General features: G+C 47.3%; 1 protein-coding gene across 1 annotated transcript in view; it reads right to left on the reverse strand.

Annotated features, from left to right (window-relative positions):
- nid2a (nidogen 2a (osteonidogen)) overlaps nucleotides 1-17,663 on the reverse strand; it is a 231,038-nt gene that overhangs the window by 138,497 nt on the left and 74,878 nt on the right. Inside the window, exons 6-8 of the mRNA XM_056301042.1 lie at nucleotides 10,565-10,697; nucleotides 7,413-7,763; nucleotides 1,822-1,933 (exon numbers count right to left, since the gene is read on the reverse strand). Coding sequence (XP_056157017.1) covers nucleotides 1,822-1,933; nucleotides 7,413-7,763; nucleotides 10,565-10,697 — 596 coding nt within the window. The remainder of the gene's footprint in view (nucleotides 1-1,821; nucleotides 1,934-7,412; nucleotides 7,764-10,564; nucleotides 10,698-17,663) is intronic.

Genomic DNA, 17,663 nt, shown 5'->3' on the forward strand with positions numbered 1-17,663 from the left:
GGTGATGGACAGGTTGACGGACAAGATCAGGCAGGAGTCTCCATGGACGATGATGTTTGTGGATGACATTGTGATCTGTAGTGAGAGTAGGGTGCAGGGTGAGGAGAGCCTGGAGAGGTGGAGGTATGCACTGGAGAGAAGAGGAATGAAAGTCAGTAGGAGCAAGACGGAATACCTATGCATGAATGAGAGAGAGGACAGTGGAATGGTCAGGATGCAAGGAGTGGAGGTGACGAAGGCATTTGAGTTTAAATACTTGGGGTCAACTGTCCAAAGTAACGGGGAGTGAAGAAGAGAGTGCAGGCAGGGTGGAGTGGGTGGAGAAGGGTGTCAGGAGTGATGTGTGACAGAAGGGTACCAGCAAGAGTTAAAGGGAAGGTTTACAAGATGGTGGTGAGACCAGCTATGTTGTATGGTTTGGAGACAGTGGCACTGATGAAAAGACAGGAGGAGGTGGAGCTGGAGGTGGCAGAGATGAAGATGCTAAGATTTTCACTGGGAGTGATGAAGAAGGACAGGATTAGGAACGATTATATTAGAGGGACCGCTCAGGTTGGACGGTTTGGAGACAAAGCAGGAGAGGCAAGATTGAGATGGTTTGGACATGTGTGGAGGAGAGATGCTGGGTATACTGGGAGAAGGATGCTGAATATGGAGCTGCCAGGGAAGAGGAGAAGAGGAAGGCCAAAGAGGAGGTTTATGGATGTGGTGAGGGAGGACATGCAGGTGGCTGGTGTGACAGAGGAAGATGCAGAAGACAGGAAGAGATGGAGACGGATAATCCATTATGGTGACCTTTGACAGGGCAGCCAAAAGTAGTAGTAGTAGTAGTAGTAGTAGTAGTAGTAGTAGTAGTAGTAGTAGATAAGAATAATGTCTTTCTTCTCCTGACAAATACAATATGTTTTTATTCATGTCATGTTTCACTTACAGGCACACGGTAACAAAAATGTCAAAAGAAAAGAATGAGCGATCGACACTGAGAGCAGAGTGATCCTCTAGCAGTAAATTGAAAATAACAATATCATGTTGGTCCACGTTGTTCTAAAATACCACGCCATGATCGACTGTCAGTCAAACCAAACTGCCTCCCCTCGCAAAATCCCATCCGACCCGTCTGTGATTATTGGCCAAATCACGAGAGCTTGAAGTGCGCTTAAGTGCTGTTTCATGGGAGTTTTAAACAACTCCAGACTTTCTTCATCTCTTCTTTCTTCCCTCTGTCACCATCTGTTTCTCTTTCTGTCTTCCCTCCCTTTTCTCAGTCCATCTGTTTATTCATGTCTCGCCCATCCCATTCATCTCCCTTTCATTTCTCATGTCTGAAAGATGTCTGTTAAGAGACAGAAATGGGGCTTCCTTATCTTATGATGGAATTGCACACACACATATATGAGAAACACACACACACACACACACAGATGCAAACAAACACACCTTTTGAGCCTTATAAAAACCAAGAAACCTGCCTAGGAGCACATTCTTGGTTGCGGTGTGGCGGTGCAGTTGCAGGGGAGGGTGCAGGGGGCAGCAGCACCCTCCCCTGCACCTGGGAAGGACCAGTACAGCAGCAGCATTGTACCTGCTGGCCAGTCAGCAGCCCTGCTGCAGAAATGGGGGGTTGGGTGCTTTGCATGAGGTGGTGTAACCCACTCCTCCACCCAATGCCCCCCCCCTCCTCCTCATGGAGTTGAACTAATGGCTTTTCTTACACAACCTTAGCTCTCTGACCTAGAAGTAACCCCCTCCCACACACACACACACACACACGTACACACATGCACACATGCACACATAAACACACACTCTTTCCTGCCTTACCTCCTGTGTCAAAATCGACATCATCTTCCTCCACACTGACTATGTTCCCTCCAGGGGACACAGGCGAGCCGTTTTTCTGAGGGGGGTACACATCCACTACTTCCAAAGGAGCCTATAAGAAAGCAGAACAAATGGGAAATCTTTCGTTTTTCCTGGATCATACACGTCCTTCTTGCTGCCAAATGTAGTCGAGTCAGAGTTTCTGAACAAAAACAACTCTTTCAGAACTGAACCCAGAGGTGTCATCACACAGGTGTGGGGATGACATCACTTTGTTCAAATGTTGCCTGCTGTAATTAACGGCTAAAGTGGCAGGTTGAATAGGTCAATTTATTAGGACCGGTAACTAGCGGTACTATTGTGCTGCTGGGTAGTTGTAATGTACTGTTTTGTTTGTGTTTTTTTTTTGTCAAATTAACCGAACAGTGTGACAAATCAATGCTAACAGACCATCTATGGATTAAGGCAGGCCTGGGAAGAGGAAGCTTTTAAGCTTCGTGACTGAAATAAACAATTCTGCAGGTCTGGTGAGAGAGGTATCTGGACCTGGTGCTCAGCCCTTTTTGTCAGAAAATGAAAGTTACTTGCCCATCATCACCTCAATATACTTGCAGTTTTGGAGGGCATGTTTGCTGATGTACTGAGCCTGATACCATGTCCCTGGGGATGAAGGATGTGGTAGGGATGAGTAGCAGTTCATTTTTATGACAAGTCCAGCTGGAGGTACTGCTCCCACATTGTAGCAGTTATGTCATTGAGGCAAGTAGTAATCCGCTTAAACACATCAGTGTCTTCCAGCAAAAAAGTAAGGCGGAGTCGTGTGTCATCAGCATAGCAATGGTAGGAGAAATCTTGTTGCAAGATTATTGGACTATGTGAGATGATGAAGTGTGAATAAGCACACTGAGCCTTAAAGCTCTCATGAAACAGCTAGCAGAGTGCTATTTGATTCTGCATAGTTACAGGTTTCCTGTAAAACAGGAAGCTGGCAATGGAAGGAAGAACTGACGTTAGTCCATGGGCGCTGCAGCTGCCCATTGCTCCTAACAATAGGATGGGTTAAATGCAGAGGACAGATTTGGTGTAAGAATACAAGTCGTTGTAAGAATACAATGATAGAATAAAGTGGTTTCCTTCTTTATTCTTCTAGGGAGGGACTTGTCACAGATATTGATTGGCCTTTGCAGTAGCTAATAGCACTGAATGCACCGCAGATGGAAGGGGGTCTCACAAGATGGTGCCCGACGCTGTGCTGCTGGAAGGCGGGCTGGCAGAGGGGACTGTGCAAGGCGGTGGTGAGTCTGGGCATGTGCCAGGCCCTTCTCGCGAATTTCTCCAGCTGAAGCAATCCATCGGGAGTTCCACAAAAGGGGAAAAGATTGCAGGAGTTAGCACAACCAGAAACACAGCGACGACCCAAAACTGCTAGCTAGTTCATAGGTCCTGTGCACTGGTCAGTAACCGGCAGAATTTATAGTCGTGTGGGAGGGACATAAAAATTCGAGAAAGCATTTATTTCAATGGACGCAAAATTAGTTCGCGACCCTGAGCGCAGAATGAGTCATCAACATCTTTTGATCAATTTCCAGGAAATGACAAACTAAAAGGGTATGGCTGCCGGCCATACCAACATGTACCCTGGCTCTGCCGAATGACAAAAGCTAAGCAGGCGTGGGCTTGGCTAGTACATGGATGGAAGACCTCCCGGGAAAACTGAGTTGCTGTTGGAAGTGGTGTTGGTGGGCCAGTAGGAGGCATCTTCCCTGTGGCCCTAATAATACAAAAAAGACCCAAAAAAAATCCCAATGCCCCAGGGCAGTGATGGGGACACTGTGCTGTAGGAGATGCCGTCCTTTGAATGAGACATTAAAACCGAGGTCCTGACTCACTGTGGTCATTAAAGATCCCATGGCACGTATCACAAAGAATAGGGGTCCCCTGGTGTCCTGGCAAAATTCCCAACCTGGCTCTCTCCATCTGGCCATCTCATCATCCTTCTGTGTAATTCGCTCAGGATTCCTCCCTCTCCACCTCAAGCTGATGTGTGGTGAGCGTTCTGGTGCAAAATGGCTGTCATGCATCACCCAGGTGGTGCTGCATATTGGTGGTGGTTGAGGTGAGACCCCCCCCTTCTCTGTGAAGCGATTTAGTTGTCTAGATAAAGCCCTATATGTAATGTAATCCATTACCGTTAAGTCTTATAAATAATACAGTGGCATAACAACCGAAAACGATCAGTTTCATGCTCAAATTACCGTGAGCATTAACTAGAGTTTCAATAGCAATGTTAACTATTCACAGACAATTTAGTAGGGTCAGGTCCCCCAGCACAAACAGAGTAATATAGTGTAGCTGTTAAGTGCCAGGAGGATTGACTTTTACATCGGGGGAACCAAACAGATGCTGGCCGAGGGGATGTCACAACACAGACGAGCTAACGCGTCAGACCAGGACTCTGCAGTCTACTCCATCTACACAGTCTGCACCATCTACAGGCCAGTGGCCACTCTTTCAAGGATGAGGATGTGCACATCCTTGATAGGGAGGAACGATGGTTTGAACGGGGAGTCAAAGAGGCCATCTATATGAAGAGGGAACGACCATCCCTGAACCGAGGGGGTGGGGTGGAGGGTCCTAAGAGTACATCTGTCGCCATCTTCAAATACTGTGATTGCAACCATTCCCAAGTAAACTATTGTTTATAAGGGTGGGGACACCTACAGTCAGTTGAGACTTAAGAAGTCACTTGAATGAAGGATGAAATGTTTCTCTCTCAATAAACGTCGTGTCCAGATGAACTGATCCAACTTTCTGTGATTTTCTTACCTGGATTATCGAGCATGCATAAAGACAGTCACTCAGGGTGCATTTGGAGGTGGCCTGGGACACTTATGTCCACATATTTAGTGTAGTCCGAACACAAATGAACAACACTGAAGGTCCACCGAGTCAACTACATTCGCGGATATACATAGTGATTCATACATTAAGTCTACCAATGTACAAAGATGCAGACAAAAGAAAGGGCCAGAAATAGTTGCCATTTCTGGTGAAAAAAATATACATAATGACATTAACAACATTCAATGACTATATCTTATTTTGGGTAGTTTTTGATGTTACGTACACTGTTTCCGTTTGTTTAATTTGATTTAATTTTACCAAACATAAAAATATGATTATCGGCAAGACATCATGCCCAAAGACAGCTGATAGTAGCCAGCAGAGCGGTGCCAGTGAGTCATCACTTCCAGCGTGACTTCACCAGTCATTCAGGAGGGTTTGTCTGTCACTAGTCTGTATTGATTTGATTGTGAGCACAGGTTCTGGTAATGTTTATGGTTATTTGCATATTGAGATTGAGCTGGGAGTCGAAATCAAATCACGAGTGTTCACTTGAGGTAAATGTGGAGACACATTCTGAAGCTAGGTGTGACCAACAATGCATCTAGCTGCCCACTCGTGAATGGATCACCCAAGATGCATTTAAGTGCCAGGTCTAAACAGGGCCTAAGATGCTTCATGTATATTACCAAGTTGGCTTTTAAAATCCCCGAGGATGAATAATGGTGTACCATCCTCAGGTCATTGACACATCAAATGACAAACTCACTGATGAAGTTTTTACAACCTTCATGCAGATCTTCAACAGATCCCTGGAGCTATGTGAAGTCCCCTCCTGCTTTGAATGCTCCACCGTCATCCCGGTCCCAAACAAACCCTCCATCACAGGACTGAATGACTACAGGCCTGTCACTCTGATGTTTGTGGTCATGAAGACTTTTGAACGACTGGTGTTGGCCCATCGGAAGAATGTCAGAGAACACCTGCTGGACCCCCTGCAGTTTACTTACCGGGCAAACAGGTCAGTGGATGATGCAGTCAACATGGGACTGGACTACATCCTGCAACACCTTGATTGCCCAGCAACATATGCAAGGATCCTGTATGATGACTTCAGTTCAGCGTTCAACACCATCATTCCAGAAATCCCCTCCTCCAAACTCTCACAGCTCACTGTATCCCTCGCCATCTGTCAGTGGATCACCAGTTTCCTGACAGGTAGGAAACAGCAGGTGAGGCTAGGAGAAGTCACTTCTGGTATACAGACGATCAGCACTGGTTGCTCCCCGGGGATGTGGCCTCTCCCCACTGTTCTTCTCCCTCTACACCTGTTAAAATACTGAAGTTTGCAGATGACACTATGTTCATCGGACTCATCCAGAATGGCGATGAGTCTGAATATCGGCAGGAGGTTCAGCGGCCAGTGGTTGATGCAGTCAGAACAACTTGGAGATGAACATGCTCAAGACTGTGGAGGTGACAGTGGACTTTAGGAGACACCCTCAGCACTGCTCCACCTCACAATATCCAACAGCCCTGTGTCGACCGTGTTGACCTTCAAGTTTCTGGAAACTACCATTTCCAGAGACCTGAATTGGGAGACCAACATCAACTCCATCCTCAAAAAGGCCCAGCAGAGGATGTTCTTTCTGCAGTAATTGAGGAAGTTTGGTCTGACACAGGAGCTGCTGAGGCAGTTCTACACCGCAGACATTGAATCTGTCCTGTGCACATCCATCATGGTCTGGTTTTGGAGCAGCAACAGGATAGAAACAGGCTGCAGTGAACAGTAATGACAGCAACAAAAAAAAAAAAAAGAAGAAGAAAAAATCACTGGTGTTCCCCTGCCCTCCCAGCAGGACTTGTACACCTCTAGAGCCCAGGAACGAGCAAGCAAAATCAGCACTGGGCCACCTCTCCCCTGAACACTTAACAGCATGGTGCAATATTGGACACTTATTGTGTAAATGGGACATTTTGTAAATAGCCCCCTATGGTCATGATGTCTCACCTACATATCTACGATGTGCACTACCTGTTTTTAAACCAGATGTGCAACACAAATGTTTGTGCAACACAAATGTACAACTGTAGATACACATATAACTACTGTATACTGGGTCCATTTATTTCTTCTGTTTTGTTTTGCTTTTTCTCTTTATTTGTCTTTGTGTGTGTGTGTGTGTGTGTGTGTGTGTGTGTGTGTGTGTGTGTGTGTGTGTGTGTGTGTGTGTGTGTGTGTGTGTGTGTGATGTCTGCAAGTGCTAGAAGCTGCTGTGTACCGGAGTCAAATTCCTCGTGTGCATAAGCACACTTGGCCAATAAAGCTGATTGTGATTCTTAAGTTTTTTGAGAGCCAAGAACATGAGCCTTGCTGGTTGTCCAGCAGTAGCTAGCATGACACTCAGGGAGGTTAGGCTTAGATGATTATGTCATACAAAATTAATATTTTCAGTTATTATGCTAACAATTGTAATTATACATTTCTATGGGAATATTTAAAAATAAATTTGTCTCCTTGGCCATGACTTTCTGTCCTTTAGGAGGTCAGAAAAAGCCCATAGCTATTTTACCCAAGAAAGGCTTCTTTACTATGATTATGAGTACAACATGGCTGTGGCTTGGTATGAGAAGCCACTGACCATACGTGGTTAACCAGGCTTAGTAGGTATGAGCATGGTTCTAACAAGTTGAAACTAACCCTTTTGTAAAACTATGCATGAAATAGGCTGATGTACCATAGTTACCTGTGGGAGCTGTACCTGCAGCTGTTTAGATCCTCCTTCTGGCAAACTAACAGTTTCTGCTGGAATAGGAGCATGGTGCTGCCCCACTGGGTCTAAACCATATTTGGGTTCAGAGGTCAGGGGTACACCGTCGCTGCCATCTGTAACTGGATCTGAATACAGTGAAGATGAGGAAGGGTGGTTCTGATTTTCGGGTTGAACAGATTCTTGGATCGCATGTCCACCGGGGTTAGGCTGGAATTCAGGGTCCCCGCCTGTCAGAGGGTAATCATCCTCTCCCTCTTGGTTCACAGGGTCAAAGTTATTATCGGAGTACTCCTCAAACTCAGCGTATTCTGGGGTAGTGGTGTCCTAAGGGAAGTGAATAAGGAGTGGTCATGCAGCAGAACAGCAAGGAGGGATCACGCTGCTAGAAGCAAATCTACTAGAATCGGTAACACTGCTAGGGAGCAGACAGTAAGGAGTGGTCAGGTGGCTAGGAACAGAAAAAAGGAGTAACAAATCAGGCTGTGTTATATAACAACAGACAATTATTTCACCAATTCTAAGTCATTTTCAGTCTTACTTCACATGTAGATACACAAGACATTGTTCACAGAAAGTGGAATCAGTTCATCTGGACACAATGTTTATTGGGAGATACGTTTCATCATCATCTAAGTGACCTCTTCAGTCTCCACTTATAAACAGTACGGTGACTGCAGGTGTCCCCACCTTATAAATAATACAGTTACATAACGACCGAACCAACGATCCGTTTCATATGCAAATTGCCGTGATCATTAACTAGCCTTTCAATGGCCATGTGGCTCAGGTCCTGGGCTGTTTCGTTGGTGTCTGGACCACAGACGGTGTAGACTGTGTAGATGGTGTACACTGTGGAGTCCTGGTCTGAGGTGTTAGGTCTCCAGTGTTGTGCCATCCTCTTTTTGTTACTGGCCAGCGTCTGTTTGGTTTCCCCGATGTACAAGTCACGGCAACCCTCCTGGTACTTAACAGCTACACTATATTGCTCTGTTTGTGCTGGGGGACCCGATGCTAGGGGTGGACCACCTTCTGGTGCAGAGCGTTTTGGGGTTTGAAAGCAACTGAAATGTGGTGTTTGGAAAATTCGCGTCTCGGCTTTTCCGACACTCCCACCACATACAGAATCACCACTGGTTTACGCTTAGACAGCTGTTGTCCTCCTCCTCTCTTGGATCAGCGGGAGCACTGTTCAGGGTCTTCCTGGCTTAGACAAGCGCCCAGTCAGGATAACCACACTTAACCAGGGCCTGTTTAATGTGGGATTTCTCCCCTTCCCCGGCCGCTGTGTCGGTGGGGACGTTGTCAGCTCGGTGGTCCAGCGTCCTGATGACTTCTAGTTTGTGCTCCAGTGGGTGATGAGAGTCAAACCTTAAGTCCTGATCAGTATGTGTTGGTCTACAGTAACCATCAACAATCAAATGTCCCCCATCACCAGTTGCAATAGGCCCTTTTATGACCTACGTCATGCATAGTATGCGCACGCATTCTGGCAGCAACAGAGGCCACTTCTCCATCTGCAATCAATGCAGAGTGCAAGTGGATTTTTTTCATCTTGCTGTGTTGTGGGTTGCCAGCCAGAACAGGTCTAGCAAAACTAAAGGTGGTAATTTCTACCGCAATCCATTGGGGAAAAGACCGCTCAATAGACCCTTTTATGACCTATGTCACGCATAGTATGCGTGCGCATTTTGGCAGCAAAATGACATGATCACTGTTTACCAACTGTAAAAGGGTCTATTTCACAGTGTCAGAAGACTACCCTGTCAAGTTACACATCCTCCCTGGTGAACTTGATGTGGTGTCCACAGAGTTCATGTGGTCGGTGAAATGTGGTATGTCCTGAGATTTCATTTTCACCCAGGTGTCGTCCACCAGTCTGAACCAGTGGCTAGGTGGTGTCCCTGGATAGGACAGCAGAGCCTCTTTTCTGCTTCCTCCATACACAAGTTGGCCACTACAGGTGAGACTGGGGAACCCATAGCACCCCCATGCCTCTGCCTATAGTACTGCCCCCTGTATGTGAAGTAGGTGTACTGAAGACACAGCTTCAGGAGCAGACACACTTGGTCAGTGTTAAGGGTGGTCCTATTGCTAAGGGTGGGGTCGTTTTGTAATTTCATACGGACTACCTCCACTGCTTCATCAACAGGAACGCACGTGAAGAGAGACTTAACATCATAAGAGACAATTGTTTCATCCCTCTCCATAATGACGTCCCTCACCTCATCCACAACATCCACAGTGTTCTGAATGTGATGTTCATTACTGCCCCCAACGGGCTAAGAAAAGATGCCAGAAACTTAGAGAGGTTATAGGTCACTGAGTTAATCATACAAACCACAGGCTGTAAGGACACATCCTATTTATGTATCCTAGGTAACCCATACAGACTAGGTGTAGCGCCCCCTGGATATAATCGGTGGTACTAAAGTCTGTCAGTAGCATTGCCCTGTTCTAACAGCTTCAGACAATCTATCACCTTTTTCTTGTGACCACTGCCTGGATCTGGTTTCAGGGGCTCATACGTATTTATGTCGTTAAGTGACGTCATAACGACAGTCTGTCTGGTTTAACACAACAGTGCCTCTGCCTTTGTCCGCTGGAAGGATGATGACATTATTGTCCTTACTGAGAGCTGTGAGTGCATTCTTCTCGTCTCTACTGATGTTGGACGGCGGTGTCTTCGCATTGCTGAGGCAGGCTGAGACTTTCGTCCCCAGTTGCTCAGCTTCCGTCGTGTTGGTATTACCGATGGTCGACTCCGTGGCTGGGATCAGCTCCACTAGCGGGATTTGCCTCGGCGTGACAGCAAAATCCACTTGCAGTTTTGTCATTGTATTCGTACTGTGAATATTATTGTTACAATGCCCGTGTTCTCTGCCTTTAACCTACCCTATTGCACAGGAGCAGTGGGCGGCTGCAGCACCCGTGGACCAACTCCACTTCTTCTTTCCACTGCTTTGCTCAGGGGCACAGGCAGGAGTAATAACCCTTAGATGAGTGATGAAACATTCCTCTCAATAAACTTTGTGTCCAGATGAACTGATTCACCTTTCTGTGATTTCCTTACCCGGCTCAAGCATCTATTGACTTCAAGTTAAGGTTTAGCGAAATGGAAAACATACCTGGGAGATGTCACGCCTTCTAGGGGGTGGGGTGATGAGAAGACCACCAAAAGATGCGGGAACAATATTGTCAAACGAATAACGGTTTCCAATGTGGAACAACCAGACACCGGGATACCCTGTGTTCCCAGCCCTGACAGAGAGACAGAAAGAGAGACGGAAAATGAGAACATAAATTCGAAAAATCACATCAGCTTCTTCTTCTCCCTCTAAAGACTGACCCCACTACTAGTATTCCTCACACAGATGACACTCTTTTACCTTAGTAGGCATTTTTCATCAAAATGTTAAGCACATTTTAAGAAAGCAAAAAAAGTTTAAAATGTCAAAATCCGGAATCAGGTGACTTTCTTCTTCCAGCATGTTTTAAATGAATGAATGATCTCTATAGTGGCGGCCAGCAAAACCCCATCAGTGAAAACCTGCAGGAACACAAAGGACTAGTACGCTGGCATTTCAAAGGCTGGTGTTCATGGTTTGAACACCTGTGTGGCCTCCAGCTTGGCCGGGTGTCCCAGGGAGCACATCTGGCAATGCTTCTGGATGGGGAGCTTACAGACGTGACGTATCCTACCATAGCAATCAGTGGCTCCTGCAGGTGGTCGGGCACCTACATAGTCGACGGGGGATCTGGAGTAAACGGCACAAGTTGGCACAAGTTACAAACCCTGCACCTGCAGCTGGCTGAAGGGAAGTGTTGGGCTAGCTTTCCGTGGAGCAGAGAAGGCATGTGGAAGTCCGTGTCATGCAGCCGTGTGGCCTTATGTTAACGCGGGGACGACCGGGGTTTCACTCCTGCCTAAAACCGCCATGGGCGGTCAAACTGACCGCCGGTGTGTAAACTCTATATGCTGTCAAGGTAAACACCCAGTTGAGATATTAATGCACTACATATGTCAGTATGTCTGTTATGAAGCTAACTGACACCAGTTAACATTTTAACAACTTTAATACTGTCTTTCAAACAAGTTGAAATGGCGGCTGTCCAACGCCTGTAAACCCTGCAGCGCCTCGGTGGGAGTCATGGTGCGGCTGTAAGCAGACATGTTGCACATCATCACACATCACGTTTAGACTATTTCTCTCCACTGGAGGGCGCTGGTGTGTTTCTAGGACAGAGCAATGAACTTCAAGAAGGACATGACGCCACCAGCACACGTCATAAGTAGTCACACGAAGCGCACCATCACGCGCAAACTACGAGCCGTCTTTTTGACCGCCCATGGTCGTTTTAGGTAGCTCTTATCGTAACTTGTTTTTTTGTTTTTTTGTGCAATTGATCTAAAACACATTTTAATGCAAATATGTGCAATTTCGGTAGCATTCAGCAGCGGCAGGTGTGTGTCTTTGTTCACAAAGTTATCAAACTCTGACAATCCAAAACGGTCATAAGGACCGTCCTGGTCTGGACCGTCCTGGTCTGGACCATCGCAATTAAAAAGGTATAAAACACAGCTGGGGTTACAAGAATGACTTGCCATTTGAGAAGTTAGCTGGATTAACTCACGAGGACACATCTGGATTTGGTCTACGTCATCGTTTAGTGCAGTTTCTACTCCTCTTCATCACGTTATCAAGTCACGTGGACTTCTTACCTCCGTTTAGCACAACGAGCGATCATTTAGGGTTTTACCCCAATGTCTGCCCTCCCATGCAGCATGTCTCCCTGGAGCTGTGACGCTTCGAGCTGAGGCCAGCGGGAACCCAGCCGCCAGTTAGAGAGCATCTGCAAGCCCATGTGGACCAGCTGAAGGAGGCCTAGGCTGGATGGTACTACGTTAAACTGGAGTTTAATGGAAATACTTGGATGTCTGCATCAGTATATGTGTGTTTTTATGGACATACTTGCACATGTGTGCCGGTGTGCTTGAGACAGCCTTTAACGTGTACACCTGTAACATGTTCTACTGACAGCTGGTGCTGCTGACTGTCTGTTGTGACTTACTGGTACAGGTTTTTCTACTGACAGCTGGTGCTGCTGACTGTCTGTTGTGACTTACTGGTACAGGTTTTTCTACTGACGGCTGGTGCTGCTGCCCGTCTGTTGTGACTTACTGGTACAGGTTCGTCTACTGACAGCTGGTGCTGCTGATCATCTGTTGTGACTTCCTGGTACAGGTTTGTCTACTGACAGCTGGTGCTGCTGACTGTCTGTTGTGACTTACTGGTACAGGTTTTTCTACTGACAGCTGGTGCTGCGGACCATCTGTTGTGACTTACTGGTACAGGTTTGTCTACTGACAGCTGGTGCTGCTGACTGTCTGTTGCGACTTACTGGTACAGGTTTTTCTACTGACAGCTGGTGCTGATGACTGTCTGTTGTGACTTACTGGTATAGGTTTTTCTACTGACAGCTGGTGCTGCTGACTGTCTGTTGTGACTTACTGGTACAGGTTTGTCTACTGACAGCTGGTGCTGCTGACTGTCTGTTGCGACTTACTGGTACAGGTTTTTCTACTGACAGCTGGTGCTGATGACCATCTGTTGTGACTTACTGGTACAGGTTTGTCTACTGACAGCTGGTGCTGCTGACCGTCTGTTGTGACTTACTGGTACAGGTTTGTCTACTGACAGCTGGTGCTGCTGACTGTCTGTTGCGACTTACTGGTACAGGTTTGTCTACTGACAGCTGGTGCTGCTGACTGTCTGTTGCGACTTACTGGTACAGGTTTTTCTACTGACAGCTGGTGCTGATGACCGTCTGTTGTGACTTACTGGTACAGGTTTGTCTACTGAAAGCTGGTGCTGCTGACCGTCTGTTGTGACTTACTGGTACAGGTTCGTCTACTGACAGCTGGTGCTGCTGACTGTCTGTTGTGACTTACTGGTACAGGTTTTTCTACTGACAGCTGGTGCTGCTGACCATCTGTTGTGACTTACTGGTACAGGTTTGTCTACTGACAGCTGGTGCTGCTGACCATCTGTTGTGACTTACTGGTACATGTTTGTCTACTGACAGCTGGTGCTGCTGACCGTCTGTTGTGACTTACTGGTACAGGTTTTTCTACTGACATCTAATGCTGCTGACTGTCTGTTGCGACATACTGGTACAGGTTTGTCTACTGACATCTGGTGCTGCTGACCGTCTGTTGTGACTTACTGGTACGGGTTTGTCTACTGACAGCTGGGGCTGCTGACCGTCTGTTGTGACTTACTGGTACAGGTTTTTCTACTGACAGCTGGTGCTGCTGACTGTCTGTTGTGACTTACTGGTACAGGTTTTTCTACTGACAGCTGGTGCTGCTGACTGTCTGTTGCGACTTACTGGTACAGGTTTTTCTACTGACAGCTGGTGCTGCTGACCGTCTGTTGTGACTTACTGGTACAGGTTTTTCTACTGACAGCTGGTGCTGCTGACCGTCTGTTGTGACTTACTGGTACAGGTTTTTCTACTGACATCTGGTGCTGCTGACTGTCTGTTGCGACTTACTGGTACAGGTTTGTCTACTGACAGCTGGTGCTGCTGACCGTCTGTTGTGACTTACTGGTACGGGTTTGTCTACTGACAGCTGGTGCTGCTGACCGTCTGTTGTGACTTACTGGTACAGGTTTTTCTACTGACAGCTGGTGCTGCTGACTGTCTGTTGTGACTTACTGGTACAGGTTTGTCTACTGACAGCTGGTGCTGCTGACTGTCTGTTGCGACTTACTGGTACAGGTTTGTCTACTGACAGCTGGTGCTGCTGACTGTCTGTTGCGACTTACTGGTACAGGTTTGTCTACTGACAGCTGGTGCTGCTGACCGTCTGTTGCGACTTACTGGTACAGGCTTTTCTACTGACAGCTGGTGCTGCTGACCGTCTGTTGCGACTTACTGGTACGGGTTTTTCTACTGACATCTGGTGCTGCTGACTGTCTGTTGCGACTTACTGGTACGGGTTTTTCTACTGACATCTGGTGCTGCTGACCGTCTGTTGTGACTTACTGGTACGGGTTTGTCTACTGACAGCTCGTGCTGCTGACTGTCTGTTGCGACTTACTGGTACAGGTTTGTCTACTGACAGCTGGTGCTGCTGACCGTCTGTTGTGACTTACTGGTACAGGTTTTTCTACTGACAGCTGGTGCTGCTGACCGTCTGTTGCGACTTACTGGTACAGGTTTTTCTACTGACAGCTGGTGCTGCTGACTGTCTGTTGTGACTTACTGGTACAGGTTTTTCTACTGACAGCTGGTGCTGCTGACTGTCTGTTGCGACTTACTGGTACAGGTTTTTCTACTGACATCTGGTGCTGCTGACTGTCTGTTGCGACTTACTGGTACAGGTTTTTCTACTGACATCTGGTGCTGCTGACTGTCTGTTGCGACTTACTGGTACAGGTTTGTCTACTGACAGCTGGTGCTGCTGACTGTCTGTTGCGACTTACTGGTACAGGTTTGTCTACTGACAGCTGGTGCTGCTGACTGTATGTTGCGACTTACTGGTACAGGTTTTTCTACTGACAACTGGTGCTGCTGATTGTCTGTTGTGACTTACTGGTACAGGTTTTTCTACTGACAGCTGGTGCTGCTGACCGTCTGTTGTGACTTACTGGTGCAGGTTTGTCTACTGACAGCTGGTGCTGCTGACCATCTGTTGTGACTTCCTGGTACAGGTTCGTCTACTGACAGCTGGTGCTGCTGACTGTCTGTTGTGACTTACTGGTACAGGTTTGTCTACTGACAGCTGGTGCTGCTGACTGTCTGTCGTGACTTACTGGTACAGGCTTTTCTACTGACAGCTGGTGCTGCGGACCATCTGTTGTGACTTACTGGTACAGGTTTGTCTACTGACAGCTGGTGCTGCTGACCGTCTGTTGTGACTTACTGGTACAGGTTTGGCTACTGACAGCTCATGCTGCTGACTGTCTGTTGTGACTTACTGGTACAGGTTTTTCTACTGACAGCTGGTGCTGCTGACTGTCTGTTGCGACTTACTGGTACAGGTTTTTCTACTGACAGCTGGTGCTGATGACTGTCTGTTGTGACTTACTGGTACAGGTTTGTCTACTGACAGCTGGTGCTTCTGACCGTCTGTTGTGACTTACTGGTACAGGTTTGTCTACTGACAGCTGGTGCTGCTGACCGTCTGTTGTGACTTACTGCTACAGGTTTTTCTACTGACAGCTGGTGCTGCTGACCGTCTGTTGTGACTTACTGGTACAGGTTTGTCTACTGACATCTGGTGCTGCTGACCGTCTGTTGTGACTTACTGGTATGGGTTTGGCTACTGACAGCTCGTGCTGCTGACCGTCTGTTGTGACTTACTGGTACAGGTTTTTCTACTGACAGCTGGTGCTGCTGACTGTCTGTTGTGAATTACTGGTACAGGTTTGTCTACTGACAGCTGGTGCTGCTGACTGTCTGTTGCGACTTACCGGTACAGGTTTTTCTACTGACAGCTGGTGCTGATGACTGTCTGTTGTGACTTACTGGTACAGGTTTGTCTACTGACAGCTGGTGCTGCTGACTGTCTGTTGCGACTTACTGGTACAGGTTTTTCTACTGACAGCTGGTGCTGCTGACTGTCTGTTGTGACTTACTGGTACAGGTTTTTCTACTGACAGCTGGTGCTGCTGACCGTCTGTTGTGACTTACTGGTACAGGTTTGTCTACTGACAGCTGGTGCTGCTGACCATCTGTTGTGACTTACTGGTACAGGTTCGTCTACTGACAGCTGGTGCTGCTGACTGTCTGTTGTGACTTACTGGTACAGGTTTTTCTACTGACAGCTGGTGCTGCTGACCGTCTGTTGTGACTTACTGGTACAGGTTTGTCTACTGACAGCTGGTGCTGCTGACCATCTGTTGTGACTTACTGGTACAGGTTTTTCTACTGACAGCTGGTGCTGCTGACCGTCTGTTGTGACTTACTGGTACAGGTTTTTCTACTGACATCTGGTGCTGCTGACTGTCTGTTGTGACTTACTGGTACAGGTTTGTCTACTGACAGCTGGTGCTGCTGACCATCTGTTGTGACTTACTGGTACAGGTTTGTCTATTGACAGCTGGTGCTGCTGACTGTCTGTTGTGACTTACTGGTACAGGTTTTTCTACTGACATCTGGTGCTGCTGACTGTCTGTTGCGACTTACTGGTACAGGTTTTTCTACTGACATCTGGTGCTGCTGACCGTCTGTTGTGACTTACTGGTACGGGTTTGTCTACTGACAGCTGGTGCTGCTGACCGTCTGTTGTGACTTACTGGTACAGGTTTTTCTACTGACAGCTGGTGCTGCTGACTGTCTGTTGTGACTTACTGGTACAGGTTTTTCTACTGACAGCTGGTGCTGCTGACTGTCTGTTGCGACTTACTGGTACAGGTTTTTCTACTGACATCTGGTGCTGCTGACGGTCTGTTGCGACTTACTGGTAGGGGTTTTTCTACTGACATCTGGTGCTGCTGACCGTCTGTTGTGACTTACTGGTACGGGTTTGTCTACTGACAGCTCGTGCTGCTGACTGTCTGTTGCGACTTACTGGTACAGGTTTGTCTACTGACAGCTGGTGCTGCTGACCGTCTGTTGTGACTTACTGGTACAGGTTTTTCTACTGACAGCTGGTGCTGCTAACTGTCTGTTGTGACTTACTGGTACAGGTTTTTCTACTGACAGCTGGTGCTGCTGACTGTCTGTTGCGACTTACTGGTACAGGTTTGTCTACTGACAGCTGGTGCTGCTGACCGTCTGTTGTGACTTACTGGTACAGGTTTGTCTACTGACAGCTGGTGCTGCTGACCGTCTGTTGTGACTTACTGGTACAGGTTTTTCTACTGACAGCTGGTGCTGCTGACTGTCTGTTGCGACTTACTGGTACAGGTTTTTCTACTGACATCTGGTGCTGCTGACTGTCTGTTGCGACTTACTGGTACAGGTTTTTCTACTGACAGCTGGTGCTGCTGACTGTCTGTTGTGACTTACTGGTACAGGTTTTTCTACTGACAGCTGGTGCTGCTGACCGTCTGTTGTGACTTACTGGTACAGGTTTGTCTACTGACAGCTGGTGCTGCTGACCATCTGTTGTGACTTACTGGTACAGGTTCGTCTACTGACAGCTGGTGCTGCTGACCGTCTGTTGTGACTTACTGGTACAGGTTTTTCTACTGACAGCTGGTGCTGCTGACT

Source organism: Lampris incognitus, chromosome 21 (assembly GCF_029633865.1).
Source record: "Lampris incognitus isolate fLamInc1 chromosome 21, fLamInc1.hap2, whole genome shotgun sequence".
NCBI classification, from domain to species: Eukaryota; Metazoa; Chordata; class Actinopteri; order Lampriformes; family Lampridae; genus Lampris; species Lampris incognitus.